The 25,503-nt window shown below is 39.4% G+C and overlaps 2 protein-coding genes across 3 annotated transcripts; one reads left to right on the top strand and one right to left on the bottom strand.

The window, feature by feature from the left end:
• Nucleotides 1-6,135: 6,135 nt before the first annotated feature.
• On the bottom strand, nt 6,136-12,115 carry LOC311053652 (uncharacterized protein). Of its 2 annotated transcripts, none has more exons than XM_084069296.1 (5): nt 12,020-12,115; nt 11,238-11,426; nt 10,510-10,650; nt 9,347-9,631; nt 6,136-7,277 (listed from the first exon to the last, which is right to left on the bottom strand). In XM_084069296.1, the coding sequence occupies exons 2-5, from the start codon at nt 11,356-11,358 to the stop codon at nt 7,003-7,005; spliced, it is 822 nt and encodes a 273-aa protein (XP_083925422.1). In that variant the 5' UTR covers nt 11,359-11,426; nt 12,020-12,115; the 3' UTR covers nt 6,136-7,002. The 2 variants fall into 2 exon arrangements, with proteins under 2 accessions (XP_083925422.1, XP_083925423.1); XM_084069297.1 differs by having other exon boundaries at nt 11,238-11,403.
• A 936-nt stretch (nt 12,116-13,051) lies between these two features.
• Nucleotides 13,052-24,936, top strand: cxxc1a (CXXC finger protein 1a; the record flags this gene model as incomplete). The annotated part of the gene is made up of 14 exons (XM_084070108.1): nt 13,052-13,075; nt 14,235-14,494; nt 14,670-14,770; nt 15,402-15,541; nt 16,100-16,255; nt 17,026-17,187; nt 17,885-17,974; nt 18,062-18,297; nt 18,603-18,810; nt 19,471-19,578; nt 20,109-20,158; nt 20,291-20,387; nt 22,303-22,455; nt 23,464-24,936. 14 exons carry the CDS (start codon nt 13,052-13,054, stop codon nt 23,608-23,610), a joined length of 1,932 nt encoding a protein of 643 aa, XP_083926234.1. The 3' UTR covers nt 23,611-24,936.
• Nucleotides 24,937-25,503: the final 567 nt, after the last annotated feature.

The following is a 25,503-nucleotide window of genomic DNA, read 5'->3' as shown; positions in this document are numbered from 1 at the left end:
TGACACAGTTTAAATAAGGGACTTCCGTAGCTACTGTAGTAGGCACTGCACATGCACACAACACACACACACACACACACACACACACACACACACACACACACACACACACACACACACACACACACACACACACACACACACACACACACACACACACACTGACTTATCAGTCCTGATTTAATGCAAATACAGGGTTTGTATTATTGTTTATTAGTACAATTACGAATTGTATGTCTATAAACCATGAGGTGGAAACAAAGCATTTTATTGTCAGATAGCTTTAGTGAAATATTAAAAACAAACATAGCATATACATGTAACATCAAATATTACTTGTCATTCATTGATTCATGTGTTCAATTAACATAATTGAATGATATTCATTCAATTATGAATGAATATCAGACTTCCCTTTATGTGAAGTCTGATATTCACATAAAGGGACTTTAAACAATTTGATTACTGATATTACTTTATTTTACATAGATTATGTTGTTTTACATAGATTATGTTATTAGCTTGTAATGATGTTTATATTTTCTACTCATTCCAGATTGTCTTGTTTTTTTATTTTGAATAGAATGTACACGTTAAAGACAAATTAAAGAGTTTATATCTATAAATAAACAGAACTTAAATAGACAGTGTGTGTCTTTCTTACAGGGATAGGATCTAGACTAGAGCACTGATCATCCGTCAAATGTAATGAAAGTGCTATGGAACATTTACAAAAGCATAACATTGCATTTTCATTTGCCATTCAGATTTTCTATATTTTTTATATTCAACATAGCAACAACATTCAACATAACATTTGTCATTTTCTCCATCTGCGTTGTGAGTCAGAAAATCCTCTAGGTAGTTATACAAAATTGCCCAGGAAATATTTAGAAACCATGGTAATCTCACTAAATGGTTAATCCAAATTAGAAAAGGGAAAATGCCATGCCACAAATGCCTTTAATTTTTTTTATCATACATTTAAAAAAGATATATATATATATATGTTTATTAAAACATCTACTGAGTTGAGGTTCTGTTGGTGACCAGTGGAGGGCAGCATTGACATTAATTCAGAGGTGTTTGTCCACTCCTCAAACAGTTATGACGTTACAGGAAACAGGAAAATCACATTATGATCTATAACATAATGTTTATGTTAAGTAGTTAAGAAAACCGGCTATCCTGAATGAAACATAACAACAGTAAAATAGAAAAATAAACTGACATGATAAACAAACAATTATATATATTATATATATATGTGTGTGTGTGTGTGTGTGTGTGTGTGTGTGTGTGTGTGTGTGTGTGTGTGTGTGTATATATATATATATATATATATATATATATATATATATAGTATATATATAGTATATATATAGTATGTATATATATAATTCTACCTTACAATTTGAATCCTGCGCCATGTCGGTTGTCCGTTGTACGTATGTATGTATAAGAGTGATGCAACACTGCATCACTCTTACTGTCTGTCTGAAACTTTACACTACATCATCACAACAAACCAACCTGTTACCAAGACGACGATGACGATGAGACGGTCGTCCCGAATATGGACACAACGCCAGTGTGACGTAATCTCACGACAGCATGACATCACATTGGACCCGTTTTGACTTTATTATGGAGATCTCTGGATCTGTCTGTCTGTTTCCCTTTCATGCCCATATATGGGGATCTATGTATCTGTTTGTATGTGTCCTTTTATGCCCATATATGGCATATATCTCTGTCGCTTTTTGTTTGTTTCTTCTTTAAGCAGAATATGCAGCCTGCATAAATCTGCATCATTCAAGTCATCATCCCAGATGCTGGACTTTTCACTTTTGACTGGGCCAGGCGACAGTTTCCAGTCCGCACTGCTTTCGCCACCACCATCAACAAATCACAAGGCCAGACACTTACAACAGTTGGGGTCTGGCTTCGATCCCCTGTCTTCACTCACGGACAACTTTGCCAGCTCAAGAACGGGTGACCCAGCACGCCTAAAGTATGCCATACACCAGTGACGATGAGACGGTCGTCCCGAATATGGACACAACGCCAGTGTGACGTAATCTCACGACAGCATGACATCACATTGGACCCGTTTTGACTTTATTATGGAGATCTCTGGATCTGTCTGTCTGTTTCCCTTTCATGCCCATATATGGGGATCTATGTATCTGTTTGTATGTGTCCTTTTATGCCCATATATGGCATATATCTCTGTCGCTTTTTGTTTGTTTCTTCTTTAAGCAGAATATGCAGCCTGCATACATCTGCATCATTCAAGTCATCATCCCAGATGCTGGACTTTTCACTTTTGACTGGGCCAGGCGACAGTTTCCAGTCCGCACTGCTTTCGCCACCACCATCAACAAATCACAAGGCCAGACACTTACAACAGTTGGGGTCTGGCTTCGATCCCCTGTCTTCACTCACCGACAACTATATGTTGCCAGCTCAAGAACGGGTGACCCAGCACGCCTAAAGTATGCCATACACCAGCAGGAAAACCACACTGAAAACGTCACGGAAAACGTGGTTTTCACAAAAGTGCTTCTTCCCCACTGAGGTAAGGCTGTTGCATTCTTCCATGTGTCATTTCTCATTGCTCAACATAACCAACAATGCCTACAACTTCACACAAAAATCACTGCCTTCACTATCACATGATCCATGGTGGACGTCTCACATTGTCTGCTTGACTCCTGCCTTCTCCTTTTCTCCCATTCTGCAGGCTCTGCCATGACAACCTGTGGACCTGACGACGTCGCCACTGTCTTTCACACCATTTCATTCTTATCCACCCTTTACACAAATAAACTGCTAACTTCATCTCCTGCGATTTCAACTATCTTTTCACATTGTACACCACTGCACACTCCCCACAGGTCTGCCATACCAGGTCTGAGTAATCACAAAGTGGGTTTTGGTCATTGGAGAGGTGATGCACGTCACCTCTTTCTGAAGTGGGTACTTTCAAAGCCTGCCGTGGATTTAGGAGAGCACAAAACTCTCTCTCACACTGTGAGGTGCCTGTAAGGTGGCACTGCAAAGTGAACGACGCGTCACGCTAGACGTTCGGGCCGCGTGAACTTCTAGTATATATACATCTGGAGTTATATATATATATATATATATATATATATATACTATATATATATATATATATATATATACTATATATATATATAGTGTATATATATATATATATATATAACTCCAGATCATCTTCTGATTGGTTCCAGCTCTGTCTGTCTTCTGTTCCATTCTATGTTCGTGTGTGCCTGTGAACTGGTTGGTATGAATCTTTTTTTTTCTCCTTCCAAACTGTCTTTTTCTCTTTGATGTCAAGTAGGGCTCACAGGGTCGTGGTTGGTTGCCGGGGCTGACATGCAGTGTTGCCATTTCAGTGAATTCCTGTTTCCTGTTTGGATGGCCCTGGCACCTCCCTACAATAAGCAGACACTTCCTCTCCTAGCCAGGGACACTTCCTGTCCGGCTCGACCCTGCTGCCAGCTGTCATTCACACAAACAGCTACCACATTTGAAATTAAAAGCTAAAGCTAGTTTTAGAATACAAATGTACAAACCAACATTAACTGTATCTGTATCTGAAGAGAATGGAACTTTTTTTTTTTTTTTTTTTTATCCCACGATTTTGTAACCCTTATTTTTCACCCGGTGCCAATTTTCAAAGTGAGAATGGAACATTTTAACTTGACTTCTGTTGAGTAGTACTGTGCAGTGTGCGTGCGTGTGTGCGTGTGTGCGTGCGTGCGTGCGTGCGTGCGTGCGTGCGTGCGTGCGTGCGTGCGTGCGTGCGAGCGAGAGAGAGAGAGAGAACTGTTGCATTACAATCATTAGAGGAAATGACATCACTTACATTCTGTTTCGCTGGGAAAACATTGGGTCTGCCTGTCTGTTGGAACCATCCAGCAACTAAACAGCATATTTCTGTTTTATATTTATATATAAAAAAAATATGAAGCCTTCAGCCTACTGTTGACCCAACAACCTCTAAGTCTTTCAGACTAAGTCTGTCTCACAACTCAAATTTCAGGAAGACTGGAGTAGTTCTCTGCTTTGATGTCTATCCTTATAAATGCTCCAGCATGGATCCAACAAACACAACTAACTCACTACCAATAACAAAAAAAAGTTCTTACAAGGGTAATAACACTAGAATTCCATTATTTTAAGGAGAGATGCATGGAATTTCTGTATTCCTATCTTGTCTTATTGTCTGCGGGTCTGTCTCATATTTAGGCTAAACTTTGCATCTTGACAGCACTACCGATCTTGTCCAAACATCATGCAAATCGGTACACAGTATCTCTATAGTCATTAAACGAAACAGGTCTTTCAGATTTTTCATATTCCATCTTGATTGGCTAAGATTGGATTCCAAAGTTTGCAGGAGTGCTCCGTTTTTAACAAAATGCCTCAAATCGTGAAATTTTGCACGCACATTCCCGCTAGGCCGAGGAAGAAATACCACTTGAACATTTTCAAATAAGTGTCATGGTGGCGCTATAACAGGTCGATTTGTGTTTTTACCTATAACTGCACTGATCTGTGTAAAACTTTGTATGCACACTCCCAGAGGCCAAGGAAAAACCGTTGCCCTGCATTTTTCATATCTGCCTTTTATAGCGCCACCAGGAGACCGACTTATGTAAAACATATTTTTTGATATTTCAGATTTTATCAAAATTTCACGCAAATCGGTACACATGATATCTATACAGTAGTCATGTGATCAAGACGGATCTGTTTGATTTTTCATATTCCATCCTGATTGGCTACGATTGACATCTAAAGTTTGCTGGAGTGGCCCATTTTGAACAAAATGCCGCAAATCATGAACGCAGCGTCCGATTGCAGTGAAACTTTGCACACACATTCGCACTTCGTTGAGTAACAAATGCCACCCTTTTAACATTGCCCTATTATAGCGCCATCAGGAGGCTGACTTTTTTTATATTACTCCTAAACATTTTGTCCAAACATCACACAAATCAGTACACATTATCTCTATAGTCAAGTGATCAAGACGGATCCGTTAGACTTTTCATATTCCATCCTGATTGGCAAATTCCGAACATTGCTGGCCCACAATATACTATCTGACCTGGCGGAGACCTGTGCTCCGAGGAGCACTTTTTCTAGTTCGTCTCTGTAAGACAGACAGTCTCAGTCTCAGCACACATACTGTAGACTTTCTAAAGAACTATGCCACAGTGGAATTCTCTTTCATTGACATTACGTGAGAATTATTTTCTGTTAGCTGATCTGTTGGTTGTATTTCTATAAATATTTCTGTGTTATTAATATTCCCTTCTAAACTAACAGACATGTAACAAAAACCTCCAGTTTGAAAGGACATTCCATTCCCATTTATTGCTCTGTGATGATCATTTCTTTGTCCATGTTTAACTGGGTGCATTTGCATAATATAAGGACTTCCAGATGGGCATCGATGTACCGGATGGGCAGAGTTTGCCTTCCTGGCCGGCAGGGGTCCGACCTGCCTGGTCTGAATCAGCAGTGAGAAGCAGCTTTCTCATCCACACAAAAGCCACATGGCAGAGGATCAATCTTGGATATACACACAGAAAACAATGGTCAAATGTTTCAAAAGAATTATCCATGTACAGTACTTTTCCTCATGTCTTGGGTTTCAAGATCCATTTAGTTTTTAACCTTGATGACTGTGAGTGTGACTACATTCTGTGACGATAAACTCTGCACTGTACGTTGGTAATTCTACCCCCCACACTGATGACATCCTTTTAACTTTACTTTAACTTTAATTCAAAGTATCTTAATATAACTTTTCTGCAAAGCTCTGCTTATTTTCTTGTTTTGATGTGGAGTGATCATTCTGTAACCCTATCCTGATTGGTTAAGACACGAAAGCAGGTTGTGCTGTGTGTTGTGATTATCCCAGTGTAGGCCAGATGTTGCAAAGCTGTCATTACCGACCTGCATATGAGCAAAAAACTAACTAAAAATCAAACAAACAAACTAAAAAAAGCACCTGCAACAACTTTATCTTTGTTTTTATGTTTATTCTTTTTAACCACTTCAGAATTTCTCGTAATTCTTTAGTCGTCATGCCAATTCCCAGTTACTCCATGTAGTCTATGTCATTGCTAACCGCATTGCACACTGGGGAGTGTGTCTGCTCCAAAACACATGGCCTCCCCAGTTTATCCCGGAGAACGTAACATGCTCTGACCAACCTGTAGGAGCCGCTAATGCAGCAACAGAGATCACTCTCCCCGCCTCGCTTATTAACTGTGAACCTGGCCAATTCACCCATAGTCAGCCTTCTGGTTGGTCGCATACCGACCAACAAGCAGACTCCTTCCGCATAACCGCGGTTGTTTAGGCTGTGTTCGACTGAACTTACAATATCCAGTTTTTGGAAAAAACATGTTATGCCCAATCACCCGAGATGTTCCTTTTTACTAAGACCAAGTTTGAAATAAGAATTAAATTCAATAAAAATCAATTCGAGGAAACTGAAAAAATATGTTTTGTTCAAGTAGTAGCGGTATTGGATAGAGAAAGAGGATTTTTGTCCAACATAGCAACCAATGGGTGCGGGAGAGGGGCGGGACCACAGGCGGGACTTGACAAAGGGTGAATTGAGTTAGATTTAATGTGGAGGATTTGAACCCCAGTCTCCACAGTGGTGCGAAGGAACTTTACCTCTGCCTCATTTAAAATGCTTATCTTTTTATTTTATAGGTTGAGCCAACTAGCAATAATTAATGATACCATACTGAAAATCTTACTAAAAAGTGTGTTGTAAAGCAATCTTGAAAACATGCCCAAGCACCTGACTAGGAACTCCAAACTAAAGGGCTTTTTCATAAAAAGAATCGTAGTAGTTGTGGAATCCCGGGTTCCAGCCTATAATCGAACGCAAGGTATACATCTAGTGATGTGATGACAGCATTCAGTGATCCTGCTCTGATTGGCCTAGGAAGGGAAGCAGATGGAGCAGCATTCCAGACAGACCTCCAAGCAGTCTGAGGAACCACAGCAGTCCTCCATTATCCCACAATCCAACGCTGCCTGACAGGCCTCCTCGGTACAGGCCATGCCTCCCACAGCTTCAGCGCAGCAGCAGCAGCAGCCAGCTGCGTCACAGCATACAATCCCGCTTCCTCCACAGGCCAGACAATCCCCCAGGACTGAACACATGGACAGGACCTCACAGAACAGACAGGCCAGGACACAGTGGGCACAGCAATCTGAGATGTAGACAGTAGAATAATGTAATATTCAGTATATATATATATATATATATATATTGTTGATTCATTGGCTATAGTGTGGGCGTTACCCTCATACTGGGCGGTTAGTTATCACTCTATGTGTGCACGCACGCACGCACGCACGCACACACACACACACACACACACACACACACACACACACACACACACACACACACACACACACACACACACACACACACACACACACGCGCACACGCGAGATGAGAGAGACAGACAGGTGGTGAAGGGAGATAAGCCTGCTGTTGAAACAGTTAGATGATAGGAGGGGAGCTACTGTCTAAGTAGAGGATAGTTTATCAGTTTTAAATAACCCTAACCCTAAAATAATATAAGTTCAGAATACAAATATTTTTGATCCCCTCCCTGCTTGCTTGCTCCCTCTATGTGTTTTCCCTCTGCAGGAATTGGGTGGAGGAGAACGAGGAGTCAGGTTTATTGGACAGATCCAAATGTTAAAAGCTAGTTACTGTAGCAGCTAATCTCAGGCACCGCTGGACCGCTCAGCATGAAACTTTGCATGCACACTCCCAGTTGGTCAAGGCAGAACCTCTGCAGTAGCCACTTGCCATTGCAGGAGGCAATGCATTCAGTTTTATAAGGCATAACATTAGAAGATACAGCCAAGGAGCCCTAGCTGACTTTGAAAACAGAGGTGTGTGGCGGAGTGCGGACACAGCACACATCTGCCGGGAGTGCTCATTTTGTAAAAGAGGCATGCAGAAGTTCCCCAGGTCAAATGATTATCGTTTTCAGAATGACTGAGTAGGCTATTTGGCGTTAATGTTGGCATAAGGAAAGAAATATGTTTTGGTGGTCTGACAGAGGATGTTTTTGGTCTGACAGTGCTTTGAAGAAGAGCATAGGTTTGAAAAGTCTGTGTTTTAATGTGCCACTTAATTGATTTGTACTTAAGGGAACTACATTGTGCACATTGCAGATCTGCTTTGTTCCTTCTATGATTGTCTTTGGATGTGCATGGCTACTTTTCTATGTTTGGTCTGACAGCTAGTGCCACCAGGCCTGTGCAGTTGTAGTGCCAAACAGTTTGGCCTCTTGCCTCTGGTTGATCCCTATTTTCAAGCTAAGTCAGTGAACCTGACTTTTTCTGCCCAAAATTATGTGAACCTTAATTATTTTCATCCTTCTATTTTACACTCTGCAGGAGACTTACTGTAGCTTCGATCTATTAGTTCCTGCTGGCAGCAGGTGACATCCTGATAAATGCATATTACAGTTCCTTGTTGAACTGGACATATTATGTAGATGCACAGAGTCCACCTCTTTTGGAGTACGACATGTGGGACAGGCCTGCACAGACGTTACTGCATTTAATTGGAGTCAGAGGTTAAACACATAATGCCTCTTTTGATCAGCTTTCTGAGAAATGTTATTTGACAGACAGACTTTTTTTTAGATACTTGCAGATTCATAGTTTTACTCGTTCTAAATTTACCGATTTTCCAGTTATTCCCCCCAAAGCTAAATTAGACCACATTCTAGCACCTAATACTACCAAAAAAGGGGTACATGATTATTATTACTCTACTAATACCTTTGATCAATTACCACTTGAAACCCATAGAATCGTTGAAAGAGTGATATGGAGGTGTCTATTGCAGAGGACACTTGGGATCTAGTAATCAAGAGGATACATTCCTTCTCAGTTAGTACAAGAAATGGTGTAATTCATTTCAAAGTGGTACACCTACTTCATTGTTCCAAAGAGAAATTGGCGAAAATGTATCCAGATTAAGGAGGCTTATCCTGCCACTTTTGCACAATGTATTGCAGTGGTTATGCATCGTTGAAGTTAGAAAAGATCAGGTATACCATGAGAGGATCTAGTTCCATATTTGATTCCAATGGAACCCCTTCCAATAGGGCAGGATTTTGGATTCAAATAATGGTCCATTTCCGTACTCAATTTATTGTGTCAAATGTACAATCATTACTTAATGCATTGCTTAATTGCATAATGTAAAAAACAATAAATAAACCTTAAACTACATGATGCGACTCACCGTCCCTTGCCACTTCCTTGATGTGGTGGACGGAGTCTGTCTTCAAGGACGTGTGGCTTTTAGCTCCAGAAGACAGACGCTTCTGATTGGTTCTCTGGCGGTGAAGGTGATGGTGAGGAAGGTGTCTGTGACAGGGGGTCGACTGGAGAGGAGGGGAGGAGGAGGTGACAGAGCCGTCAGGACATTCAGAGGGAGACAGAGGTAGAGGATGGAGAGAAGGAGGGATAGAGGGAGACGGAGGAGTGCAGACTGCTGGAGGTAATACTCTGTCTTCACTGATAGAGTCTGATAAAGAGATACACCGACATACAAGGAAAGAGAGAGAGAGAGAGACATTGTTTTCTTTTTCTTTTTTTTTTTACATTTCTAAGGGATCCAAAACATTAATGGTTTTAGAGATTAAAAAGGAAGAGGAGATCCGAGCACTGAAAACATGTGGAGGAGAGGAAGTAAAGTTAAAACAAATTTTATTCTACAAAAATGCAAACATGTTTCGACCGGTTAAGGTCTTCATCAGGACGAGAACTGATGAAGGCATTTTTATAGAATAAAATTTGTTTTAACTTTACTTCCTCACCTCCACATTTTCTGAGTGCTCGGATCTCCTCTTCCTTTTTAAGTCTACATTCCCACTGATCCTATACACCTTCAATACAATTTAAGACATTTTCATCTCCTATGAGCACCCAGTTAGCCTCTGTGTTGTTTTTTCTCTGCAAAAAAATGTTTTAAAGATTATCTGACAGTTTTCAGTCTATTAACTGACAGTTTGCAGTCTATTCACTGTCTATCTAGCTAGCTGTACTGTATATTAACTGACAGGCAGGTGATTACCCTCCAACTGTATATTAATAATTTTGATATACAGATATATATCAATATTTATATATATAAATAGTATTTAGAATTTCTGGGGGGAAAATCGTAGAAGACTACTCAAGATTTATGTAAACTATGTGGCCGATGTTGACAGTGGACAATGACATGTATAAATAACACTGGTATGGTCCTTTAACTTACAGCACTGGTTCTCTACCTTTTCACCCTGGGGATCCCAACCCACAGGTTGAGAACCACTGACTTACAGTATGGGTGACAATGTGTTGCCTGTCAGCAACCTTAATATGGTATTAATGTCTCTTCTATGCAGCTGAATTCGTTACCTTTGTTCTTGCTGGGGCGGGATGATGGTGTGCAGTTGGGGAGGAGTCGTGCGATATCATCATCGGGTAAAGTGTTGTCCATTAAACCTTCGTCGCTGCTGTCCCCTTCCTCCAGCCTATCAGAGCAAGTGAGGCTTTCCTCTATGTGGGATTGTAGAGAACAAATAAAATAATAACCTTTTTCATACAAATTGTATCTCAAAGTGTTTTAATATATTGAGAATACACAATATAAAACAATATCACATTGCATATTCTATTCTATCCTACTAAAGCGCTGTTTGTGTGTTATGGTATGCATGAATGTGTTGCACTGTTTATGTTCATCTTATTATGGCGGCTTCCGTTCCAGTGAATGCTGAAAATGAGACTTTATCCGAAAGCTCAAAAGCTTGAGTGTAAGAACACCTTGTTCAGAATTGAACCATAGCGCTTTCTCAGATGGGAAAGCCAAAGTACAGTAACTACATTTTTGGACACACCGATTTATTTGTGTCTCCCAAAGGTCAAATTAGCCTTTGTGATTTTGGGGGATAAACGATTACCTTACATAACAGATATAGCAATAAGTGTAATATCGCTTATATGCTGACATTTCATTTGGCTAAACAGTTGAAACACTTTTAAACCCATTTATGAGCTAAAAGAAAATCCTAGTTACTGCATTTTGGCTTTATAGGGCAGCATGTTTAAATGTTTAAACCTTCAACCCTTTTTGACATTCTCACCTGTGTGATTTGGCAGCATCCCATTGGCCATTGGCTGATTGGTGACGCATTCCGATTCGTCCAGTGATTTATAAGCCCCACCTTCGCTAACATTAGTGCTGCCCTGTGATGTTATTTCCATTTTGCCAAAAATCCTGTCTCCCACAACTGTCAGTCAAGTTGGACACTGCAGAGAGAGGAAAGAGAACACTGTGTACAGTGTGTGTGTGTGTGTGTGTGTGTGTGTGTGTGTGTGTGTGTGTGTGTGTGTGTGTGTGTGTGTGTGTGTGTGTGTGTGTGTGTGTGTGTGTGTGTGTGTGTGTGTGTGTTAGACCAAACTGTTGATCTGAATATAGGCTATAGACATTTAACTTTATTAATGTATTATCAATGTAGGCTACTTGGTACAACAACACCCACTTAATAGACAATGATGTATGTTTAAAAAAATTAGCAAAATGTGTTCCTATGGAAAAGCTCTGTTGTTGAATTTTAAAGGGTTACTCTGTTAATTCCATCTATTGGCTATCTCCCCCGTCTGTCTGTCTGTCATTTTAGCTTGTGTTGTGTAACATAAACAGAAGTGTAATTCTTATTTGATTAAACAATACGAATATTATAAGGAATATTAGTAAGTTCGTAAATCTTTGGAAAGTACTTTATAAAGTGGATTAAATCCACTCAACATGTGACCAATATAAAAAAAAGTTTCAGTTTTGTTCGAACTAAAAGTTTCCAAAATAAACATGAAAAGAAAATCGATATTTAGCCTTTCTTAAAATATAATAAAAATAAAGGCTTACCTCACCGTTAACGCTTCCCGTCTTTCTATTTATTTACGACGTCTGGTCTCTCTGGTCAACTTTTCACCGTAGAGATCCTGCATGTCATGATAGCCTGTATAAACTGTCCTCTGTCTGTGTGTGTGTGTGTGTATGTGTGTGTGTGTGTGTGTGTGTGTGTGTGTGTGTGTGTGTGTGTGTGTGTGTGTGTGTGTGTGTGTGTGTGTGTGTGTGTAGAGGGGGGACTCGCGTCATGCGTCATCAACAATGACCACGACCCCTGGCCGTTTCCTGCAGTAGGCTACACGCGCAAAATTCCCCATCTCTCTGTTGGACTGTCTGTCCCAATCTCTCATATTGTTAGCCTAATTAATTGTTTTTATTTGCACAATAAAAACAGTAAGGTAACAATTAAAAAAGAGAAATAAGTGCAGGTGTGAAAGGTAAACTTATATGAAGCTCTCACCTATAGCCTGATAATAATAATAATATTATTATGAATTACTATTAATAATAATAATAATAATAATAATAATAATAATACTACATGTAATAATAATAACAATAATAGTAGTAGTAGTAGTAGTAGTAGTAGTAGTAGTAGTAGTAATAATAATAGTAATATAACAAGTAGCCTACAAAGTAATTCAACATAATAATCAAACTGATTATTTGACTATAGGCTACCAATAAAGATTATGTGAATTTAAAATGTAATGTGATTGTGCAGAGCTGCATTTGAGGTATGAGAATCTGAAATATGTTTTTCTTGTAGCTTGTAGATCTCCAAAAGATTTAAAACTTGTAAAATGGGACATTCTGCATAATGAGTAGGCTTCTTTCTACTTTTCTACTAAGTACAATTGATACCAATACTTTTGTACTTTTTAGTGCAAGTAGGCTACATTTCGAATGCCAGACTTTTACTTGTATGAGAGTATTTCTACGTTGCAGTATTGATACTTTTACTTAAGTAAAAAAAAAAGATGGTACTTTTTTTTCCCACCACTGCATGATGGAGATAAACCATAAACAGCATAGAATGTAGATACCATGCGGCCATACAGATTTATCACTGTAGGGGGCGGTGTAACATCAGCTAACACTGGGGCGTAGAAGAAGATAGTGAGCGGAACCATACGAATTCTCAGATATAAAAAAAGAAGAAAGAAATCAGTGAAATCACAACAAATGTCAGATGTGGAATTAACGCAGAATATATGCTTTTCATATTTCCTCAAATCGGAGCGCCCGTTCTCTCGCAGGTCTTTTAAATCTACGTGCTTGGCTTCTTGATGGTGAGTAGAATGAATAAAGACTGATATGACGCTCTCCTCTCCTCTCTCTGCATCTGCAGACTGACGCATCCTCCTCATTGAGCCAGATATTAATACAACCCCGTTTAACCACAACATTAAAGCATTTTGATCACTTAGATGAATGGCATAGAATAGTTTAAACACTAGTTCATTCACAGTAGGCCAGGCCTATATGTCTGTTTCTCTGATTTATTCTCTGTATGCGTCTATATTGATACCCTTATAAAAACAATACAAAAAAATAAACATCTGCTGGCATGTCCATTGATTGATTGAATGATTGAATACTTTATTAACAATTTGCAAAAAAAAACACAGAAAGTACAGTTCTATACAAAAGGATGCTAAAAAAAAGGATTAAAACCCAATAAAGGCTTGTTTCCATTGGGGTCCTGTGTATTCAATTCATCGAAACATTCAATGACAGGCAAATATACATACAATGCTATGCAAAAACATCATATAAACAAAAAGTATTCAAAAAGAAAAATATTTACAGTAAATAGTGTGTGTGTGTGTGTGTGTGTGTGGGGGGGGTTCTGTGGATTTCTGGTGATAGGCTTAATTGGACTTTTTACAGGTGTCAGTTCTGAATTGCAGCCACCTGTAAGTGCGGTTTTGAAGGTGTTGGTAGGGCATTCCACATTTTGGTGGCATAGCAGTAGAACTAATTTAACCCCTTGTTTGAGCCAAATCTGGGTTGAACGTGATTTGTGGAGCTCCTTCTGGTGTTGTGTTTGTGGAGGTCTGCCTGGCTTTGAATTCCCCCTTCATTTTTCTTTGTTTACTAATACAACTTGCAATCTCTTGTCTGTCTGTCTGTCTGTCTGTCTGTCTGTCTGTCTGTCTGTCTGTCTGTCTGTCTGTCTGTCTGTCTGTACGTATGTATGCATGTCTCTCTTGTGTCTGTGTGACAGGCTGAGGAAGCGACCGGGGCAGAGCCAGCTCCTCAGCTGGCTCTGCCAGCTGAGGAGCCGGCAGAGCCAGCAGAGCCACTACTCCTCTCTGAAGGAGAAGGAGGAGGAGTAGTGGGAGGAGGAGGAGGAGGAGGAGAAGAAGGAGGACGACAAGAAGAACAAGAAGAACAAGAAGAACAAGAAGAAGAGTTTTCCAGGAAGACCAGCCATTCACCTGTCTACTGTGTCTGCAGGAAACCAGATATTAACTGTTTTATGATGTAAAAACACACTCTTTCTCTATCAGCCTCCAGTCATGTCTCTGTCTCTCTCAAACAGTCACACTGATAGTCAGTCATAGTGATATTTCTCTCTCTCTCTCTCTCTCTCTCTCTCTCTCTCTCTCTCTCTCTCTCTCTCTCTCTCTCTCTCTCTCTCCTCTCCCTCTCCCTCTAGTGGCTGTGATTCTTGTAATGAATGGTTTCACGGAGAATGTATTGGAATCTCTGAGAGAACAGCAAAGTCCATCAGAGTCTGGTACTGTCACTCCTGTAGAGGTAAATATAATGTAATAATATCTTAATAAATTATACAATATACTATAATATAATATATCATATATTGATATAAGCTAACATAAAGTACGTTATATTATAAATAATAGAGGGATAGTTCACCCCCCAAATTACTTTTTTTCTATCAATTAGTCATCCCTTGGAGACTTGAATTAATTAATATTTTTTCGTTTTTGTCGCATTCCTAAGCCAATAATTTGATGACCAGCGGTAGGCATCGGTTCTGGTAGGAGATACAAAGGAGACTCTTTGTGTCTCCTACTGGAACCGCTGCCGGTCATCAAATCATTGGCTCCATGGAGTGACTAATCGATAGAAAAAAATATTTTTTGGGGGGTGAAATATCCCTTTAAGATAAAACAATTTTGTATGGTTTCTTTGTATATGCAAAACTGGGATATATACAATAAAATGCTTCATTCAGGGGCTCATGAGGCCCCTGAATAGTGTTGTTTTGATGGAAAGGGGCAGGGTGGGGGCTACTGATACTGATGAGAATGCCTGGCTCAAGCCATAGGATAGCTCTACTAGTTTAAATCTCTCTTATAAGATTAACCATTACTGTTTGATTGAAAGTTTGAAGTGTATTTTAAAGTTACGTAATGTATTCCAGATAAAGATGGCTCCCTGGAGGTTAAGTTCCGCACCAAGAAGACCAAGGAGAAGGAGGCGGAGCTTGAGAAGGAGGAGAAGGCGGGGCTAGATGATGACGCCATCCCTCACCCCAAGACAGAAAGAAGACGAGGATCACAGGTTGAATTTATATATATATATATATATATATATATATATATATATATATATATATATATATATATATATATATATATATATATATATATATATTTAAAGTGCTTGAATGACATTGTCATGAAATAACCTGCACAATAAACTGAACTTTTATGTTCAGAATCTGCAAGTCTTGATTGTTTAAACGTTGTCTGAATTTTAGTAATCTAAGAATGTGATTTAATTGTGTATGTTGCTAAGTGATTGAGTGAAGTAATTGTAAATAGTCATGTGATAAAAAAAAAAAAAGTGAAGTAACGCTGTGCCTTCAAAAGATGTACTGGGGATTTGTCTGAAGAAATGCACTGGTTATATGTTATTCAATATATCAATTATGATATATTATATCATAATATATAACAAATATGCTACAGTCTTTTCACCCTTGCTACATGGCTTTCAGCTTTGCAAGTTTGGCACCTGCTTATTATGTTTGGATGAATATTTCCTTCAATTTCAGAATGTTTTGATTCAGCACATTATAATACTTAATAATAACCAATTTAAATATTATCGTTGTAGATAAAGCGTTCTGCCAGGATGTGTGGGGAGTGCGAGGCATGTCTGAGGACAGAGGACTGCGCTCAGTGTGATTTCTGTAAAGATATGAAGAAGTTTGGAGGTCCCAACAAGATCCGACAGAAATGTCGACTTCGGCAATGTGAAGTCAGAGCTAGGGTCAGTACTACCTCCACTAGAAACGCTGTAAACTAGTGTGAAGTTAGATCCGGTGTACAAACTCTACCAGAAAGGACTGTTCATTTTGACACTAATTTCTGGATTTAGTCTAGTCTAATCTAGTTTTTTTGCCACCGTGTGACTAATATTTAACATTTACATTTTTATTTAGTGTAGTTTACTAAATCTCTGGTTGAATTAATCTACTCACCTACTCAGTGTCATTGTAATATTTTGATGCCATAATTTAGTTTCAGCTGCAAATATATTTGATGGCGGTGAATTCCAGATGACGGTAGCCACAACCTGATCCATCATAGTGTGCAAAAGACCAGCGTCCAATGACACACCATTGGAATGTTAGCTACCTTGTAGTACATGAATACGATTGGACCGTAATGATATTAAGAAATATTTAAGAAAATAAACTCGATTTATACCACTGATGGTATTTGCGTTCCATGTTGAAATTTTGTTAATTTAGTTTTTGATACCGTACTTATAGTTACAGGGTTATTTAATCATCATCGTCTTTGTCATTTGCTTGAAAAAGGTGTGTTTAAAAAATATCATATAATAGATAATAGAGAAGAAAAAAAGTTGTTCAAGTATTTGGATGACTGTGTGTGTGTGTGTGTGTGTGTGTGTGTGTGTGTGTGTGTGTGTGTGTGTGTGTGTGTGTGTGTGTGTGTGTGTGTGTGTGTGTGTGTGTGTGTGTGTGTGTGTGTGTGTGTGTGTGTGTGTGTGTGTGTGTGTGTGTGTGTGAGTAGAAGATGTTGCGTGTTAAGGACGAGGAGTTTGGTGGGACCGGTGGAAGGGGGCGGGGCCTCCAGAGGAGAGGGGCGGGGCATCTGTCAGAGGACGACGATGCATTCAGCGACAGTGAAATAGAACTCTACCAGCAGTACCAGGCAGCAGGCTACAAGGACATGGTAATGGTAATACTTCCTCTTTAGTGTTTGACACAAACACAAAGAAACCACATATCACACAGTGGAGCTATAACTAACATCAAAACCTATACTAGAATACTTTAATTTCGATTATTGTTTATTTGTTGAGGTGGGAGTTTGGTGGGTTTTGAAGTTGAAAAAATTAAAAAGTAAAAATGTATATGTTAGCATTATTTAGCATACCTACATGTCATTGTTTCTGTGCATGCTTGACACAAGGATTGATTGATTGATTGATGTACTTTATTTAGTAAGACATGAGAACAGTACATGACAGTACATAACAGTACATGGAAGTACAAATTCACAATACAAGGTCTACTAAACTGGAAAACTCATTAAGCACTGAGCTTGTTTAAGATGAGATCCCCATGCACACAAATCATGATGACATATAAGAGACAGACAGATATATACACTACTATACAGAATGTCATACAATCAGTTTACAGGTTACTGGTATGAAGAGTGAAAAAATAAGTACAAAAGAAGAATCCCTTTGCTCTGTCTGTCTGTCTGTCTGTCTGTCTGTCTGTCTGTCTGTCTCTGTCTGTGTCTGTGTCTGTGTCTGTGTCTGCGTCTGCGTCTGCGTCTGCCTCTGCCTCTGTCTCTGTCTCTGTCTCTGTCTCTGTCTCTCTCTCTCTGTTTATCTCTGTCTGTCTCTCTGTCTCTGCAGGTTTGGCACAGTGAGGATGAGGATAATGGGAGGAAGAAGGCTGTCAAGGTCAAACATGTTAAGAGACGAGAAAAAAAATCGGATAAGAAGGTACTACACATACACACCACACATACACACACCACTCTCAGACAATTTCAGAATGTCCTAAATGTAAACCTCTTCTCTCTTCCTCAGAAGTCTCTGTCTGTTACAAAGGACTCAAAGGAGGAAGTGAAAGTTCGTCGTCACAAACAGAAGCAGCGCCACAGGGAGCGAATTCGCCACAGCGAGCGAGGAGGAGAAGCAGGAGCAGGAGGGAAGGAGATAGGAGTAGGAGCTGTGAGACAGTGCCTCGGTCCCGGTTGTGTTGAGGTCGCTAGAACCAACTCCAAGTACTGTTCAGACGACTGTGGCATGAAGCTAGCTGCCAAGTCAGTATCCTCTGCTACTCTTAACTGTACTTCTTCTTTTTTTTGCCACTCTTTGCTACTCTTTTTCTGCCCTTAACAGTACTACTTTTTTTGTTTTACATCAACTGCCATTAATGTAAAGGCAGACCCCGTGCCCTCGCTTCTTGCCAGTTATCTCTCTATCTTGTTGCTCTGATCTAATTTACTTTCATGCGTATATTTAAAAAATATATATTATAATAATAATAATTATTATTATCATCATAATAGTAATAATAATGCTATTACTGTTGTTGTTGTTGTTATTATTATTGTTATTATTCCAGTCGAATCTATGAGATATTGCCTCAGAGGATTCAGCAATGGCAGCAGAGTCCGTGTGTTGCTGAGGAGACTGGGAGGAGACAGCTGGAGCGTATCCGTAGAGAACAGCACAACGCCAGGATACGACTCACAAACATGGAGAAGAAATTCCATGAACTGGAGGGAATCATTGCCAAGGCCAAACAACAACAAGTACTACAGGATGAGGAGGCAAGGAGAGAGAGAGAGAGAGAGAGAGAGAGAGTGTGAGAGAGAGAGAGAGAGAGAGAGAGAGAGAGAGAGAGAGAGAGAGAGAGAGAGAGAGAGAGAGAGAGAGAGAGAGAGAGAGAGAGATGGGGAGAGAGAGAGTTGATAATGGTGGCCCTAAACTCTCTGTTTTACTGTCAGTGACTGTGCTCACCTCACCAGAAGTAACCTTTGGTTCCCACAGCTACTTACTTACTGTACTTGTACCTAATGTACCTGCTCCCAGGAGTGCAGGGGAAGATTGCAAGATCATCTGTATAGTCTATCAAGTATCAGGACATTTTATCTCAAAATATCAGTGCCTACACGCAGGGACTGAATCTTGGTCACAGGCGGACCTTTCAACAAGACAACAGCCCAACACACAGCAGGTCATAAAACAATACAGAAATGGTTCTGAATACAAAATAAGGTTCTGCCATGGCCATTGCAGTTTACAGAACCCAGTCCAATAGAAAACATCTGGGTTAAATTGAAGAGGACAGTTCATAAACAGAAAGCTAAGCATATCATGGATTTTGAGAGAGTATGACAGAATGGTCCAAGTTCCCTCAAAAAGTCCTGACCTCTGATGTCTCCCTTTATCTGGCTCTTTCTCTGCCTTTCTCTTTCTCCAACCCTCAGGTGAATGAGGGAGAAGATGACACAGACCTTCAGATATTCTGTGTTTCCTGTAGTCACCCCGTCAACCCGAAGGTGGCGCTGCGACACATGGAACGATGCTACGCTAAGGTTAGTCAGTCTGTCTGGTAAATAATGTTTAGAAAAAATATTTCTAGCGCTCTGAGATTTGCAAGAATGTAAAGTGCTTTATAAATACAATGCATTATTATTATTATTATTTATTTTAAACTAAATTAAAATCTAAAAACATTTTCATTAACTGACATACAATATCGTCCAATATAAAAACCATAAAAAGTGCCAAGCTACAGTACACTATGTTGTCCAATGTAAAAATCATTTAAAAAAATATGCCATGCTACACTATGTCATCTAATTGTAAAACCATAAAAGAATGTCAAGCTACACGATATGGTCCAGTGTAAAAAAAACATTAAAAGAAAATGCCATGCCACACTATATCTTCCAACGTAAAAAAAAAACATAAAAAAAATGCCATGCTACACTATGTCGTCCAATGTAATTTTTTTTTTTTAAGATTTTGCCTAACTCTAATGTTGAAATCTCATGTAAAATAAAATGCTAATCAGCTGTGTGTTCAGTGTTGTTGTGCTCATCCTGACTGCTTGTTGTTTCAGTACGAGAGTCAAACATCGTTTGGTTCCATGTACCCAACACGCATAGAAGGGTAAGGAGAGAACTGACTCAAATATACATTTTGTACATGGCTGCTATCTTCAATGTAGCTGCTTTTCTAATAAAATCGGCTTCTCTCTTTATCTGTCATTCTGTCCCTTGTTGTCTCTCTGTCTCCCTGCAGTGCGACCAGACTGTTCTGTGATGTTTATAACCCCCAGAGTAAAACGTATTGTAAGAGACTACAGGTTCTCTGTCCGGAACATTCCAGAGACCCCAAGGTAAGCCATCTCCACTAGAGACGCAGCCAGAATGAGAGGGAGACATGATAGAATAGACTAGAAGAAGTAATAAACATGTGAATTAGTAAACAAAAAGAAAAGGAAAAAAAAAGCTTAGTGCACAGCATGTGCTGTTACAATGTGCTGACAACTGCAAGAAGGTAATCAGAGACCAGATGTACAGTACTAGTGACCGCACATTTAGGTTTAAAAAATGTTTAGTGCAAACATTCATTCGTTTGAGGATGCTAATAAACATGTCAATAATTTTTTCATGAACAAAACAACACACAAAACAATAGACATCACATATGTTGCCAAACATCATCTTATATAATAATAATTAAAAAAATAAGGCACAAGTGCTGTTCTATGTTAAAGGACAACTTTGTTTTTTTACAACCAAGGTTTATATTTTAGCTTGTAATTAAAGTGAATTAAAGATGAGTGTTATTTTTTTTTCATTTACTGCTTTCTATAGTTTTAGCAATTTTCGCTATATGTTTTACAGTGGGCGGGGGCATTCTGTCCGGTGGCTAAATATGTCTTTTTTACACAATAAAGGTAAAAATTCTGTTTTGGCTCTACAATAAATATCTTTGCTGAAAATAGCAGATCGACAAGCTTGTTGCCAGATTTTGTGAGTGAAACAAGCAACCAGGTCTAGGAAAACCAGCCCAAAAGAAGCAACTATGGGCCACATGAGCACTAACATATAATCAGCTATTTGAAAATAGCAGATCTACAAAAATGAAAGGTACGGTGGTCTTTGATGGGCAGATGTGAGGCTAGAAGAGCTACTGTAAATAATAATAAAGAAATCGCTGGGTTATTGTGTAAAAAAGACATATTTAGCCACCGGACAGAATGCCCCCGCCCACTGTAAAAAATATAGCGAAAATTGCTAAAACTATAGAAAGCAGTAAATGAAAAAAAGTTGTCCTTTAATAGGAGATAGTACATGTTCAAAAGCAAAAAGGTGGGAGCAACTATGTCAATTAGTATAAATGATACTGATAATATAAATGGACTGTCTCTGTTTGACCAGAGGATGTGAGCAGAGTTGCGAGCAGAGAACTCCACTAAACCCTCACAAGGCTGCTCTTACACTCAACACTCACTTCTCCCAAAAAAGAAAACAAGGAGCTGCATTGTTATGATGCTGCAGGGGCTGTTTGTAGTCCACTGATGCGATGATCACAGTGTCCATCACTGACAGTTGATTTACCCTGAACTCTTTGACCTCCTCTCTGGCTCTGCTGACAACTCCAGAAATCCATTAAATCAATTTTGCTTTCGTCTCTGTAACTGCATAGCCAGCTCTTCCATGGATGACAACAGTGTATTTGCTGAGCGTTTAATAAATTGTGTGACACTGTAGGCTGAGAATCAATGATCAAGAAATCAAGAAACGTGTATGCCCATACAGCCTAGTGTGATAGTCACAGAGCTCTGCTCATCTAGTGTTAATATCTCTCATGTAGTGTAAGCATCTGTTTGTGCACTCTCCACTGCCGCTGGAGAGCTGCCGAAATTCCAATAATAGAAGTGAGTCAACTCTGTCGCCTGTTAGTATGAATTTTCGGAGAGAGTCAACTCCTGACGTCATCCATTACAGAACACTAGACTATGAACAGCTAATGTGGTGGTTACAAAATCTCACAGCTCTGCTCCACTCACATGCTCCAAACACGCACATCACACAAACAAACATTCCTGTTTTCAAGATGTCCGCATTATTTATTAATTTTAAGTGTTATATAAATAACATTAAACTTTACTTGAGAGAGAGACAGTGTAGAAGACACAGTAGGACATGCTAACGCATTTACTTTCTCATCTTTGTCTGTTTGGTGTTTGTGCGTGCGTGCTTGCGTGCGTGCGTGCGTGCGTGCGTGCGTGTGTGTGTCTGTAGGTTCCAGTAGATGAGGTGTGTGGCTGTCCGTTAGTGAAGGATGTGTTTGAAGCGACAGGAGATTATTGTCGTGTGTCGAAGAGGAAATGTAACAAACATTACTGCTGGGAAAAACTCAGACGAGCTGAAGTCGACCTTGAGAGAGTCAGAGTGGTAGGACAACAATTCAACGAAACATTGATATACAGTGAAACATCATTACAAAACATGAATACTCAGTAAAACTTAGTTAACCCATTAATACCTGGAACGCATCTGTGTCACTTTAGATTTCTTTTGCCGCGCTATGAGCTTGTAGATCTGCTATTTTTGAAAAATCGTGAAAGATTATTTTTTTTGATTTTTTTCCAAAAACTGTTAGGATTTGGATTTTTTTTAAGAATGGCCTCAGGTCTTAATGGGTTAATACAACTGAAAAGTAATACACAATAAAACTTGATTAACAGTTCAACTTTATTCGCACTTAAAACATATCTTTTGCTCATTATATTAATCTTGTTCTAATGCCAAATTCACACTAGCAGCGGTATTCCGCTTCTGCGTTCTGAGTAAGCGCCGAGGTTCCATGCATTGTCTAACGCCTTCCCCGCTGTGGCAGGAGGCGGAGCTGATACACAGGCCATGCTGATATATCAGCATGGCAGAAATGCCAAAAAAATCACACAAATTAGTACACATTATCTCTGTAGTCATGTGATCAAGACGTATCTGTCACATTTCTGATATTCCATTCCGATTGCCTATGATTGGCTTCCAAAGTTTGGAGGGGTGGCCGTTTTGCACAAAACACACTTTTTGTCCAAAACTCACACAAATCAGTACACATTATCTCTGGGTCATGTGATCAAGAAGTATGAGTTAGATTTTTCAGATCCCATTCCATGTGGCTATGACCAAAGTTTGCAGGCCCTGGGTAGGCAACCCGCCCTGGAGCACACTTTTCTAGTGTATTACAATCTGGGAACCCATCGGCTATCTGTCTTGAGATATTATGTTTATAATGATGTGCACATGCACATGATTGACTATCAAACTCAGATTGATTATAGAAATTACTAATGAGCAAACGTTTAATTATCACGTTAAATATGTTGACAACTTGGGTCTGATGAGGTTCTGCCAGCCTCTCACTCTCTCGCTCTCTCTTTCTCTCTCTTGCAGTGGTATAAGCTGGATGAGTTGTTTGAACAGGAAAGGAACCTGAGAACAGCCATGACTAACAGAGCTGGTCTGCTGGCTTTAATGTTACATCAAACTATACAACATGACCCTGTTACTACTGACCTGAGATCTGCTAAAGACAGATAGAAAGACAGACAGATATACTGATGGTTCTTCTCAATATTACATTTTTGTGTCCTCACTCCTCCTTCCTCCAGCCACGATACAAATATTGATCGTCGAGTTCTGCCATCTTGAAGGACTTCTCAGTTTGTAACTGGCTTGTTGAGGAGATGAGGAGAGAGGAGGCTCCCCAAGGAGCTTCTTGGAGTGAGGCCACATCAAGTGGATCCTTTGTGGAAGTATTTTGTCTGAACAAGTGATGTATGAATTGAAATCGGTTGTGTTATTTTATTGGATACTGCAGCTGACCGTCTCCTCGGGCTATGGGATCTAAACTCTAAGCTCTCCAGGAGATACAGTGCAAAAGTCACAGCACTTGCGGAGTGCAAAATGATTAATCTTGTATTTCAATCATGTAACCATGTGTTTTAGTCGAATGATAATGGCCAGAACTAAGACTGATTGTGCTTTACACAATTTACAGAGAGGAATCCACTCCGCCCACATGCTCCCTAACTGATGAACATCACTGTCAGCGGAGAGATACAATACTGTATGAAAGTGTCCCACTTCATTAAATTGGAAGAGAGACACTGAAAAATCTCTGAAAAACAGTGGCCAAAGCAGCTGAAGCAGTTCATTCATTCAGCTGTTTTTATTAGTTAGAAGTCTCACATCCTATGGTAGAATATAGGTTTGTTGTACTTCAACACGGTTCATGTCTTAATTTTTTTATGAATAAAACGTACTCCCCCTCTGTAAATTACACACTCATTATAAACATGTGTGTGAATAATAATAATAATAACAATAATATGGTCCCCACTTCTATTTTTTGGTCACATTTGCACATACGTACATGACATTTGTCCATTAATACAGTGCCCGGGGAGGGGTTAAGGGTTAAGTATTTTGCTCAGGGACACTTCGTCACATACAGTAGATCTCGGCCGGGGGTGCACACCCGGGGACCTTCTGTTTTCCCAGATGGCCTCTCTAGCCATTCAATTATGGCCGCCCCCCAAAATTGCGTCTCTTCTTTAAGTAGAACAGACACAAGTAAGAGAGGGGAAAACAACTATTGAGAAGAACCCAGATAGACAGCTAGAGAGACAGACATGCAGACAGATAGACTGGTAGATAGATAGATCCACTTTTGTCTATAGTTTTATTCATGTGTTGTTGCAATGGTTTTTACAGTGTCATTTTATTTATATGGTTATTTTTTTATCATGATGGATCATTTTTTTTAAATAATATTCTTGTACACTGGTATGTTGTTTTGTGGTAGTTGTAATTGAACATGGTGCTGTACTTTTACTATTTATTAAAATCTAATCTTTATCACTATGGCTGCTACAGTTTGTTGCATGCGTGGGAGAGCTGGCTTGTTGTAATTGGCTTTGTTTATTATTAATAGATCGCACAATGGAGCTTTAACAGTCTGATTACAGAACACATGATGATGAGAAGAAACTCAGAATGAAAGCAAATTAAAAGTATACACCATGAATGAAACAAGTTCAGATTTTAGATTACGGTGCCAATGGAGAGTCCTGAAATATCTTAAAGATCCAGTCCAATTACTTTAATTGAATTACATTTTTATTGTGGAATATCCAGGTCATGAGTGTAATTTTTCACTTACAGATATATTTGTTTTAGCATCTTTCATGAGCACAACCAATTCTCAGTGTTGAGGGGGCATGACCAGATGTTCACACAGCTGTTCCTCCTCCTGTTCCGGTAGGCTGGACAACATGTAGCCTTGTATGCAATACTTCCCATTAGACAGTTCAGCAGTAGTTATTTTCTAGGCTTTATCTCCTCCTGAGATGGAGATAAAACCGTCAACAAGGTTAGTTGTTCACAGGGTCCAGTGCCTAACCTCTTTCTACAAAATGAGAATATGTTAGT

This window comes from Gymnoscopelus microlampas (genome assembly GCF_963454915.1).
Source record: "Gymnoscopelus microlampas genome assembly, chromosome: 10".
NCBI classification, from domain to species: domain Eukaryota; kingdom Metazoa; phylum Chordata; class Actinopteri; order Myctophiformes; family Myctophidae; genus Gymnoscopelus; species Gymnoscopelus microlampas.
Note: the sequence above shows the minus strand (reverse complement) of the source record. Positions and strands in the feature narration are given on the sequence as shown.